Source organism: Rutilus rutilus, assembly GCF_951802725.1.
Source record: "Rutilus rutilus genome assembly, chromosome: 7".
In the NCBI taxonomy this organism is placed as follows: domain Eukaryota; kingdom Metazoa; phylum Chordata; class Actinopteri; order Cypriniformes; family Leuciscidae; genus Rutilus; species Rutilus rutilus.
This window is the reverse complement of record NC_140221.1, coordinates 45,466,656-45,479,331: the sequence shown is the minus strand read 5'-3', so window position 1 is coordinate 45,479,331 and position 12,676 is coordinate 45,466,656. Positions and strand designations below refer to the sequence as shown.

At 38.5% G+C, this 12,676-nt stretch overlaps 1 protein-coding gene across 1 annotated transcript; it reads right to left on the bottom strand.

Annotated features, from left to right (window-relative positions):
- Window positions 1–216: 216 nt before the first annotated feature.
- LOC311293979 (cystatin-B-like) lies at window positions 217–7,866 on the bottom strand. Its single transcript, XM_084414594.1, has 4 exons — window positions 7,474–7,866; window positions 1,328–1,423; window positions 921–1,022; window positions 217–462 (listed from the first exon to the last, which is right to left on the bottom strand). Exons 1-4 carry the CDS (start codon window positions 7,516–7,518, stop codon window positions 343–345), a joined length of 363 nt encoding a protein of 120 aa, XP_084270720.1. The 5' UTR covers window positions 7,519–7,866; the 3' UTR covers window positions 217–342.
- Window positions 7,867–12,676: the final 4,810 nt, after the last annotated feature.

The following is a 12,676-nucleotide window of genomic DNA, read 5'->3' as shown; positions in this document are numbered from 1 at the left end:
TTGTTTTGAAAGATTTGGGATGAGGATTTGTAAAAATGTTATTTCAGCATAAAACATTTTTAGTAAAGTGAAGTAAATTTGTTGTTGTTCACATTTTCACATAAACACACACACACACACACACACACACACACACACACACACACACACACACACACACACACACACACACACACACACACACACACACACACACACACACACAGGCACTGAGGGTTTGAATATTGAGTTTAATATTGAGGAATGAAACAGTTTTCAATAGTTCCTCTACACAGTATTGCAGCTCATTGTGTGTCTGTTTTTATATCAGACAGACTATTTTCTGCATGCGGTTAGAAGTGTTCAGAAGGGGACCAGAGGGTCACTGAGGGCTTTAGTGTACCGGGCTTCCATCACAGTCAGTTTCCTTTGAATATCTTGAAATATCATTGCATAAACGCACATATCTTTTCCAACATACACCTGAGAGAGAGAGAGAGAGAGAGAGAGAGAGAGAGAGAGAGAGAGAAATCCACATGGATTTATATGTGATCTCTTCCATGTAAAACTCTGTTCACATTGATAGCGACCAAAACCACATTCATTTTCCATGACAGCAAGCAAATTCCCTCAAATTCTGCCAAACAGTGACCGTTGCCGTTTAGATTTGAGTGTCCAGCAACACTGCAAAGAGTTGAGAAGAGTTTTCTCTTATAGGCAACAAATGCAGAGAAACTTTATACAGTGACTTGATGCATTTTAACTTATCAGAGAGGATGGAAAAATTACTGGACACTTCACATCCGTTTAGGACACACTGCCACAGTTGGCTTGTTGAAATTGGAAACATACAAATTGTTCCTTGGAAGAGTTTCAGTTATAAAAACATCAAGCTCAAACATCAAGCTTAAATTTTTATGAAAAATAAAACACTCATTTACCTTGACCACATAGTTTGTTCCTGCCACAACCTGACGCCTAAAGCTTATTGGAATGTAAACAAGAAACTTGGTTTCAACTGCCTTCTCTATGTCTGACTGCACCTGAATAAACAAACACACATTTTATATATTAATCTATATATATATATATATATATATATATACAATTATTAGTCTCTAGGCCTAGTTACGTCTATCAATCAGATATCAGAAAACTCATGTGAATTTTTTTGTGATTTTGAGTTAAAAGTAAAACAGTTCTTTTAAAAATGACAACAAATAATTTCCCCAACACATTTTACAGCACCAAAATAGATCATTTTACTAGGCAGTAAAATGTTATTTTATTATGTTTTTGCGCAAACAAAAACCTGATTTTAATATATGAGTGATTTTCTGTCTCCTACCTCAAGGCAGATCTTCTTCATATGATCAGTGACAGGCGCCTCTGTGGTCCATCCTCCAGTTTCTGATGTTGCTGTAGTCGTGCTGGTGATCAAATCCTGGATGAAATAAACTGTATTATCATGCAGTCTGTTTCACAGATTGATTCTGTTCCACAATTTATGCTGCCAAAGGGACTGAATGAATAGGCGGAGTTTCACTTTGGGGTGTTGTGTAACTGTTCACACTGTTCCTGTGAAAAACTGTTACGAATGGAACGGAAAATATTAGTGCACACTCCTCAAATTGTAACTTGTTTAATGGATTATTTAAATGTAATATGTAATATTAAATTTTTTTGTAATATAATAAATCGTTAGGGTTAACCCTTTCTCTGCCAGAAACTGCCTGAATAAGCTTTTCCCCCCTCACTACCCTTGACGGAGGAGTGGTGAAGGGTTGCGAGGCTGTCCCTCCAATGGAGCGGTCTGGCGCGACACAGGTGCACCTGTGTCCGGCGGCTGCTGCTTTTTGGACGGGGCCCCTCGTCTCACCCCTAAAGCCTGTGAGTTCTCGCCCGTTTTGATGCGCAGAGCTTACAAAGCCTGTGGGAAAGCTGTCTCCTCTTGCGTGCCATGGCGCTGCTACAGGTCTATCAGGCCAGGGCACTCATGGACATGCACGAGGGTAGCCCAGACCGTGCGCTGATAGGTGAGCTCCGCACTGCTTCCGACCTCACCCTCCGGGGCACGAGTGTCGTGGCGTGCGTGATCGGTCTGGCAATGTCCGCGTTAGTGGTCCAGGAGCACCATTGTTGGCTCAGCCTGGTTGTTATGGCGGATGCGGATAAGATTCGGTTCCTGGTCTCCCCAATTTCCCAGGTTTGGCTGTTTGGCGATGCGGCCAGAACTGCACCCAGCAGTTTTCTGCCGCCCAAGCGCAGATGGAGGCCATCCGGCACATCCTGCCCCGGCGGCCCGCTGCTGCCTCTACCCCGCCACCAGTGGCAGTTCCTCCGCCTGCTCGTTGCCAAGGGTGTTGCTCCCTCATAGGCGTTGACACAGAGTGCCTCGCTGAACAGATGTTAAATAGAGTTGGGGGCTGGGCAACACCAATACACGTTCGCTAGAGAACTAGCCTGTGTGTCGAACCGTTGCTTCCCGTGGGCTCCCTTCACATGAAGCCAGTTTCACTGTAATCATGGTTCGACTGTACGACTGAAAGGGAACGTCTCAGTTGCCTGAAGGAGGGAACGGAGACGTAGTCCCTTAACCACTATAGCTGGACCACTGCTGACTCCGAGTTACTCTCGGCTCCTCAGCGAAAAGCAACTAGTGTGTGTATCCACTTACATATTTATACCCGCGCCGCGGTGGCGGAGTGTGTGATGCAAATCACGCACGGCAATTACATTGGCTCGTTCAATAATTCTCGAAGATGACAGGCTCCCTAGCGTGATCCCAATCAGTCGACTACGGCCTCGTTTACACTGTCAGTGAAATGTGACCCAATTCCGATTTTTTGCTCATATGTGATACAGATCGGATGTGTTCTATGACAGTGTAAACAGGAAAAAAACACATACATTCGGATATTTCGAGATCGGTTTCAGGCCTCATTCATATGTGGAAATAAATCAGATATAAATCGGATATGTGCCAATGCGACTGTAATGTAAACAGGCAGATCGGATTTTTGGAGACATTAGGCAACGTCTTCGCAGTTTAATTACGAGAGAAACCGCTTCTGCAAAGGGACCATCCGAAACTTTGTGTCGTCGTAGGAGAGGAATGTGGACAAACGCTGACACAACATATCAAAGGTTGGGGGCTTGCTCATCCTAAAATTTCGGACCCACTGCTTCTCGTTAAAGTCCGCCACAATACGCTCCCACCAGTCCTGAGATATGCACAGGCTGCAATGATTACTGCTGATTAAATTAACAGGACACTTCACCTAACCTTATTTTATTTCATTTTTATTTGATAGAATCGATTTAGTCTTTAATGCAAAATAATAATAATAAATAAATAAAACATTTTATTTTGAAATTTGGTATTTCATTATTTTGATTAGGGTTACGCATACTGACCCTGTTAAGCTGAATAGTTGAACTAAATGACATTTGAATAGCACTATAACATCATAAAAAATAAAAAATCTTTATGCCTAAGATTGTGTGTGCAAAGAATTTATTATTATATGAAAATAAAGGAGGTCATAATTTAGCAAATTGTTTAGAATAGCACAGCAACACAATCATAAGACATTCATTTCAGCTGCTCATGACAGCTGAAAAAGAAAGGCAGGCCAAAAAGGCAAGAATGCTGAAAGTAAGGGTGCGATTGATCTGGCACTGATCGTTATCAGCCGATAGGAGTTAAAGCAAAAAAAAAAATCTTTTGACTGAAAAATGTTCCTCGACCAAACCCCATTCCACAGCCTGTCACACACCTAGTTTAAGAGCAGTTTTTTCTTCTAGTATAGTGAGTACATGCTTTACCTTCACAAATGAAATACTCAAAAAACATTTGCATTTAAAGAAAGCACTTTTCGTCCTCCTCCGCCTCATAATCATGGTGATGTTTGGCGAACTTTGCATATATTGCAGAGCTAGCATCAATCATATTTTGCATTTGTCCATCTGTGCAAGATAATTTAACCCTTTGAACATGCGTGATGTTTCAGATAGTATGGCAAGTGTAAACACATGAATCGGATATGGGTCAAAATTGAAAGAACGTGTAAACGGACAGTCAAAAAAATCGGATATAGGCAACAAATCAGAATTGGGCATCAAGACCTGCAGTGTAAACAAGGCCTACGTCTCCGTTCCTTCCTTCAGGGAATGAGGGTTGCATACGCAACCGAGACGTTCACCCAAAAATGCAAACTCTGTCATCATTCACTCATCCGTTCAAAACCAGTACGACTTATTTTCTTCTGTGGAACAGGGAACCAGTTGAACCAATATTGGTGCCCCTTGACTCATATTGTACAGTATGTACAAAAAACGTCTCGGTTACGTAACCCTCGTTCCCTGAGTGGGAACAGAGACGTTACGTCAGTGGCGACGAAATGGGGGTTTTGCATAGAAAGCCTATCCTCTTCGAGATATAGAAAACAAGCCAATGGCATTGGAAGTGCCTTGGGTCTGCGGGATTTGCAGGCGTAACTCCGCCCTGCCTCGTGGGTATATAAGGAAGTATGCCGGCATAGCACAGTTATGTTTTCACGCTGAGGAGCCGAGACTGAACTCAGGCGTTACCAGCGGTACAGCGGAAGTGGCAGGGAGACGTAACGTCTCCGTTCCCACTCAGGGAACGAGGGTTACATACGTAACCAAGACGTTCCCTTTCGTGGTCACTGCGAGTTACGTCAGTGACGACGAAATGGGGGTTCCCAGTCTAATCACGCCACCTCTCAGCTGTCTTCCAGTGCCCTGCGCAAGTCTGAGATCCCTGTCGTGAGACTGGCACGGACGAAGGGCTCCTACTTAACACAGGAATACCAAGGTACACTGGGAAGCATATCTCAGCGGAAATATGCAATCAGTGCCAACCCGAAGGGGACGGACTTACAGAATACACATATGACCCGGAGGGGCTGCCCATACACAAAAGAAATGTATTTGAAATATATTTTCAGAATATATTTTTGGAATATATGCAAATATTTGAAATTGGCCCAATAAATATATTTTAGTTAAATATATGTAAATATATTTAGAAATTTAAAAAGTCAACATTTTTACAAACAAACAACACACTTTCAATTAATTTTTTAGATAGACCACTTCAGCCATGGATGTGGGCATGGGAGAGCAGTGCTCTACTTCACCCACCCACATTTTTCCTACTGGTCAGGGATTGAACCGGCAACCCTTCGATTACAAGCCCAAAGCCCGAAGCCCTAACCAGTAGGCCACAGCTGCCCCTTTACTGACTTTATTGGCCTAAAATGACAATTTTATGTAGGAAACAACACACAGAATGCAGAGTTTTTTTTTTCCCTATTTTTACAGAATTGAATACAGATATTTAATAGTGTGTGTATGCAGTGTTAGACACTGAGTTCTATCTATTGTTTAAGTGCACTTCACTGTTGGAGTATCATTGTTATACTTGCATCATAAATATTGTGCATATTTTCAATATTTAAATGACTTCAGGAAAGATGTCAATAAAACAACAATAAATCTAATAATTGCAGTTAGTGTTAGGTACGTGCCACCTAATATGGCCTAATAGTCCTAGGAAAGCAACTATCTGTCATTTTACATTGCAGTCATTTAAATGTAAGTACAGTATTTATTATAGCTGTGTGTCATAATACAGTAGTGAAATATGGTAGCCTACTGTTGTGTATTGGGGAAAAGGTAGAGGAATTACTATGATCAAAATACATTTTCGACCCTTCTTTAGCAAGCTAAACATTTTATGACCATATATTTTGTCATATATTTTACATTACATGTTATAAATGTAAATATATTTCACACTTAACATCATATATTTTTGTTATATTTCAGAATATATTTCAAAATGATAAACATAAGTGGACAACGTCAATGTATTTGGAATATATGCCACATATATTTTTGACACTTTAAAATATATTTACATATATTTATTTTGTGTATGGGTGTATATGGAGAATCTCTGGATTATCCAGCCGCAGGTGGAATATTTCAACCCCAGGGGTGGCAAGGTGGCTTGCAAAGGGAAAGACACATGCTCAGAGAGGCTTACAGTGGAAATACACATGTGGGGGTCGCCCAGAGGGGGAACCATGCACATGGAGGCACCTAGCCAAACGCGAAAGCTGCCGGTGGCATAACTCTGGCGTTGACGTCAACAGTGCTGGAGGAAACTCAGGGCTTATTACCTGAGGAATATATCGCACGTATCCCGTCCGTGGAGAGGAATGGCGAGCAAGTGAAGACACCTGAGCAGAATCTAGAGCAAACATTTTTCAGTCAGTTTAATCATGGTTTAGTCTCATCAGAGGCGGACAGAGTACACAGCTTCATTACTTGAGTAAAAGTGCAGATACCCCTTGCTAAATTTTACTCAAGTACAAGTAAAAGTACTACAGTCAGATGTCTACTTAAGTAAAAGTACTAAAGTACTTGTTTTTAAAAGTACTTGAGTATCAAGAGTACCAGAGTACATTTTCTAAATATTGCATTACTACTGCCACAGTGCTTACATTGGTAAAAACAGCAAACACTTGAAGCGAAAACTATCATTAACTAGTCTGGCGAGGTGGGGCCACGGCTTGGCACATTCCCGGGATGCGATATTTTTTTTCCCAGGATGGTAGGGGAAGACTCCTACCTACCCCTAACCCCACCCCTAAACCTACCCGTCACTGGGGGTCTTATGACCTCCATAACCCCTACCTGTCACTGGGGTTAAGACCAATCAGGGATGACTTCCCTAATGAATATTCATGAGTCTTCCCCTACCATCCTGGGGAAAAAAAATATCGCTCCCAGGATGGACCTGTTGCGTCTTCATCCATTGTTTCGTCCATGGTTTCGTCTCTTATCTAAATCTGACCATGGAGTTGACTTTGGCGGAAAGCTGAAGGTGATTGCTGATAGGCTGTCCCAATCAGTGGCGCCTGCACAATCCAATCACATTTGAGAGGGTTTCCGAGATGTTTCTTTTTTCCTTTTTTTTTTTTTTTTTTTTTTTTTTTTAGAAGTAACGGGTACTCACGGTTATGGATAGAAATGTAGTGGAGTAAAGAGTACAATATTTGCCTCTCAAATGTACTTGAGTAAAGTCATGAGTACTCCCCAAAAATTATACTCAAGTAAAGTACAGATCCCTCAAAATTGTACTTAAGTACTGTACTCAAGTAAATGTACTTAGTTACTGTCCGGCTCTGAGTCTCATGGATCACACATTTTTAAATAGACAGGCAACAGAGGGTTAGGATTAATGGGGTTTTATCGGACATAGTAAATATTTCTACAGGTTCACCACAAGGATGTGTGCTCTCTCTTATTTTGTATATACAGTATATATTATATACAAATGATTTTCAGAGTTTACAAGTTAACAAATAATTTCCCCAACACATTTTACAGCATCAAAATCATTTTACAATGCTGTGTTTTAACAAAAACTGCATTTATGAGTGATTTTCTGTCTCCTACCTCAGTGACAGGTTCCTTTGGGGTAAATCCTCCAAAGTTTGACATTGTTGCAGTGTGCTGGTGATCAAAGCCTGGATGAAATAAACTGTATTATCAGGCAGTCTGTCTCACAGATTGATTCTGACACACTATTTATGCTGCCAAAGGGACTGAATGAATAGGCGGAGTTTCACTTTGGGGTGTTGTGTAATATTCAGTTCCTGTGAAAAACTGTTACGAATGGAACGAATGGAACTACAAATATTAGTGCACACTCCTCAAATTGTAACTTGTTTGATGGATTATTTAGATGTAATATGAAATATTCAGTTTTGTAATATAATTAATCGTCTGAGCTGTTTTACCTGATTGATTACAGGCATTCAGATAAATAAGGACACAACAGAGCAAACAACGAGTGAATAACACATGCCAGTTTAGGCTAATACAGTTTTTTTTTACTATTTGAAGTTTTTAGCTTTTTTTTTTTCTTCATTTGTTAGGCTTCAAATTTAATTTGAATAGTTTGATTAGTTGTTATTACAGGTTATTACAATATGGGCTATTGTAAAATGTAATTTATTCCTGTGTGAATTTTCAGCATTATACTCAAGTCTTCAAAGAATTTATGAATAAAAATGTAAAGCAAACTTTAAAAAAAAGAATCAGTATCTTCTGTCATACAGAGCATGAATGTATGGAGTAAGAAAAGAAAAAAATTCAAAATGCTTTTTTTTTTTTTTTTTTTTGTAGTGTGTGTGCTGATCATAATTTTGATAATGTCTTGTCGCTTAAATGTCATTATCAAATACAAATCTGGTTTGCATGACCTCTCTGTCAACAGTTTACCTCCAGTCTTTGTGCTAAGCTAGGCTGGCGGTGGGTGTGTCAGACAGTTACGGCACGCACGGAGATGAAAAGGATATGTATGGACTGATCTAACTCTGGGGGATACAGTGAATAAACTAAATTTTTTAATGTGCTATTTATTGACATCTGAGATTCCATAAAGACCCTTTAACATCATGGAACCTTTCAATAGAGAGCCTAAGTCCCTCCCCTCCGCTTCCGGCTCATGGGACCTTACTTCGGAAAAAGTATGGCTAGTCAATGGCGAGAGACAACTTATCTTTTTATTCCGTCTGATCTGTGCCCTGAATTACACATATGATGTTTGTCAATTTAAAAGATAATTATGAAAGTCAAGAAAGTCGCAGTTTGTCATAAAACAGAAGAGTAACATTTAGTTTTATGTGAAAATCGCTCAATGAACTACATCTCTCGTCTCGCACTATGTAGGCTATGTCACAAGATCCGTTGCTCGTAGGCGTATGTGTGCAGTCTGGTACAAAACACTCAGGCATGACGGCGTAACGTTACGATTATAAGGTAAGACTATAGAAAAAATGACAGACGTTAGCTTCAGTAAAGTTAGCTTCATTCATTGAGAGAAAAGGTATGACGTCACACGTGCGCCTTTTGGGTTTGTAGTCTCTGTAATTACGTATTTTCACAGTCTTATACCTCAACAGTTTTACATCAAACTGCGACTTTATTGACTTTAAAATGTATCTTTTAAATTGATAAACATCATATGTGTAATTCAGGGCACAATTCAAACGAGATCAACATATTTGTTGTCTCGCGCCATTGACTACCATACAATATCTTTCCGAAGTAAGGTCCCATGGTGGTCTACCGGAAGGGGAGGGACTTAGGCTCTCTATTCCAAAAATTTTAACGGTGGAAAAATGTTCTTTAGAATTTTAAAATGTTATTTTAAGAACCGTTTACAGAAAAGTTATTTGAGGAAGCAAAAATGGTTCTTCTATTCTATCACTGTAATAAAAAAAAAACGTTTGGAAGCTTTATGTTTAAGAGTACAAGATGTTATAATTTGAGAAACGTTTCAGATGCTTCAGAAATTCTAATACGCTGATTTGCTGATCAAGAAGCATTTATTATTATTACCAATGTTGAAAACAGTTGTGTAATTTTTTTTTTTCAGGATTCTTTGATAAATAGAAAGTTCAAAAGAACAGCATTTTTCTGAAATCGTTGGGAAAAAAGTAGTTTTTACTGGAAAAGCTTGTTTTGAAAGCAGAGTTCTTCTCAAAACTGTAAGTGTTTGGTGTCTCACCGTCATAATAATGTGCGGGAAAGACACTCTGAACAGCTCCATTTAATTTCATTAATTGTCATCACTAACACACAGATGACTATGTTCTTGTTACCGTAGAATAAATAATCAATGTAGAAATGAAACATACTGGCACAGTATTATCAGTGTGAATCATGGACAGTGATTTTTATTTCCAGTCCATTATTAGTATATTCTGGCACATTTAAATTGTGTGTGCAGGGCCCTTGTGTGGGCTCACACACTGCAGTCCTGTAACCTGTGATGACAACTGTGAGTTACTACGTTCTGCAGAACAGTTGTGACAATTAAATGTACAGTTTAGAGAATATTAGGACTGTGTCAAAAAAATGTGCCAAAGCAATTGAGAAAACTATAATAGCTTGGGGGGAAAAACAGCATTTTTGTTTTTGTTTTAGAGACTACAAATTTTGATAATTTACCCTTTAGTAGGCCTATTACCAAAGTGAATGAATACATCTTATATATATATAGGTTTTCTCGTTTTTCCAGAAAAACAAAAAACAAAACATTTTGACATATCTCACAACCTATGCATTTTGTGTGGGCTGAGCTTCAGTGAAGTTTCATCAGACATACAGTTAGATATTATCAGCCGTGACACTGTACAGTTTGTCAACCGGCAAAGATACTGAGATACTGAAAACAGCCGCAGGAATTCTCATTAATCAACATAATCATAGGCTTACAATAAAAAATAAAATAAAAATACAATTTGGGACTTTATGTTTTAGGAACATTTTGTCCCAATGTGATAACATTTTAACATTTAATAACATTTTTAAGTTCAACACATTACAACACAGCAAACACTGCCTGAGACATAGTAAAGGGGGAACAATGAATAATAACAAAATCAAGTATGACAACACAATATAAATAGATATAAACGAATGAAAAATACAATTGAACCAACATAAAATTTACAGAAAAAAAACCCCCTGCATAATTGTATGCCAACCTTTTGAGAGAGTGACTTATAATCCATCAACCTTTTTTTCCTAATATTTAAAACGTGAAAAAAAAACGTTGCTTTTGAGCCTGAAGTAATTCGTTTATGTAATAAATGTAGTTGATTGTCATTTTTTTTAACTATTTTATCCTTTTTTTATACTTCTTTCTTTCTTGCTTATTTTTTTATTTTGTGTAGTTTTGTGCATTTGAATGTATGTGTTAAGTGTTATATGTGAGGCACCATGGCAGTTTAAACTAATTGCCCCATGGTGATTAATAAAGCTCTAAACTAAAAAAAAACTAATATGTGGCATAAATTAAATTGATTACATGAAATTAATTAAATCGAAAAATTAAATACGATTTTAACTAAATAGTTTAAATTTGCTCGACCCCATTTGGGAAATACAGATGTGCATAATAGATCAAGGTTAATATGTGGCACAAATTAAATTGATTAAATTAAATAAATAGAAAAATTAAATAAAATTACACTAAATAGTTTACATTTGCTAGATGCCATTAGGAAGATACAGATGTGCATAAGTGTGTTTGTTTATATTTCATATTTCATTTTCTAAATATTTGTTCTACTTATTTCAGCATACTTTAACAAATGTCTGCACATAAAAAGAACACACAGGATAACGTTTTTTATTTATTCATAAATCAATCCATCCCTCCCTCACACTCACTCACTCAACCACCCACTCAACCTCTCTCTCACACACTCTCTCACATTCTTTCACACGCTCTCACAAACAAGCATGGCATTCAGCTTCAGATCTTGTTCATCATCAGCACAGTATGACAAAAATGTTTCCATGTCCTCTTGACACTGAAATCTAAACAGAAAGTCATCCTTTGCTTCAGAGAATGCACCCTCCAGCTCCAGCACCTTCCTGCGGGCATTTTGTTGTTGATCATTGTTCATCTGCAGAAAAGCTCTGCCCCCTCCCCACAGAATAAGTCTCTGTGACTGTGTACTCAGTACCACGCTGTAAGAAGGTCTCTCACAATGATTGGCTGTTGCACCTGGTGAAGTAAATATATATATATTAGCACAAAATAATTAAACTATTTATCCAGCATGCATGCAACTGCTTGATGTATGACCACTAAATCATTTACCTTATCAGTGTCCTCTTCAACCACAACTCTTTTGCTGAGCGACAGTTTGGTGATGGTGGATTTTGACACCCTAAAGACAGGCTCAAGGGCTCCCTGAAGGAGTTGGGATGCTGCTTTTGTCCAGTATGCAAATCTCTGTCCACGCCTTTGGAAAATATGTAAATGTATGCACTCTATTTATATAAAACCTTTTTAGTGTAACTTTTCTAACAGTGGCTAAATGCAGCCATGATACTGACGTCGTCCTACGTCGGCATCCATCTGTCGTGAACGCGCGTCAACCGTTGCCAGAAGCAAGATATTTTCATTTATAAAGTTTTAAATATGTATATTTTTACGACAAAACCGCACGGATTACCCTCAGAAGGCCTTCGTTTATCCCCCTGGAGCCGGATGGATTACTTTTGTGAAGGATGCATGAAGTGGATCAAAACCTTTCATCAAAGTTATACATGAATTTTGAACAATACCAGGTCTTGTCTTCGGACAACTTTGATTAACATTTTTGATCCACTTCAAGTGTTGACTACTGTAAATATAACTTCTAAATCAAGGAGGTATCTATCAAAGGTGGCAAAAGTAGACACATTCTTTAGTATAGATACTTGTATAGAAAATAATCTGGTCAAGGTAAATTAGTGTTTTGTTTTGATTTATGGATTTTGAGCTTGATGTTTTCATCACTGAACTCTTCCAAGGCACAATTTGTGGCAGTGTGTCTCTGAAAGTTAAAATGCATCAAGTCGCTGTATAAAATATATAAATATAGGCTAAAGTTTCTCTGCATTTGTAGCCTATAAGAGAAACTCTTCTCAACTTTGTAGCGTCGCTGGATACTCAAAAATCTAGTCTACAATGGTTACTGTAGCAGAACTAGCTGGAAATGTGCTTACTGTGTCATGGAAAATGAATGCGTTTAGGTCGCTATCAATACACTATTAATCTGCTATGTGAATATCTTTCTCTCTAATATAATAA

What these genes read in the sequence shown, in the direction of transcription:
- LOC311293979 (XM_084414594.1), bottom strand. Translation starts at nt 7,518, where the DNA reads ATGTCAAACTTTGGAGGATTTACCCCAAAGGAACCTGTCACTGAG. An exon ending in CAAAGGAACCTGTCACTGAG is followed by an intron (nt 1,424 to 7,473) that starts GTAGGAGACAGA and finishes TATTTCATCCAG; the next exon opens with GATTTGATCACCAGCACGAC. An exon ending in TGAAGAAGATCTGCCTTGAG is followed by an intron (nt 1,023 to 1,327) that starts GTAGGAGACAGA and finishes TTGTTTATTCAG; the next exon opens with GTGCAGTCAGACATAGAGAA.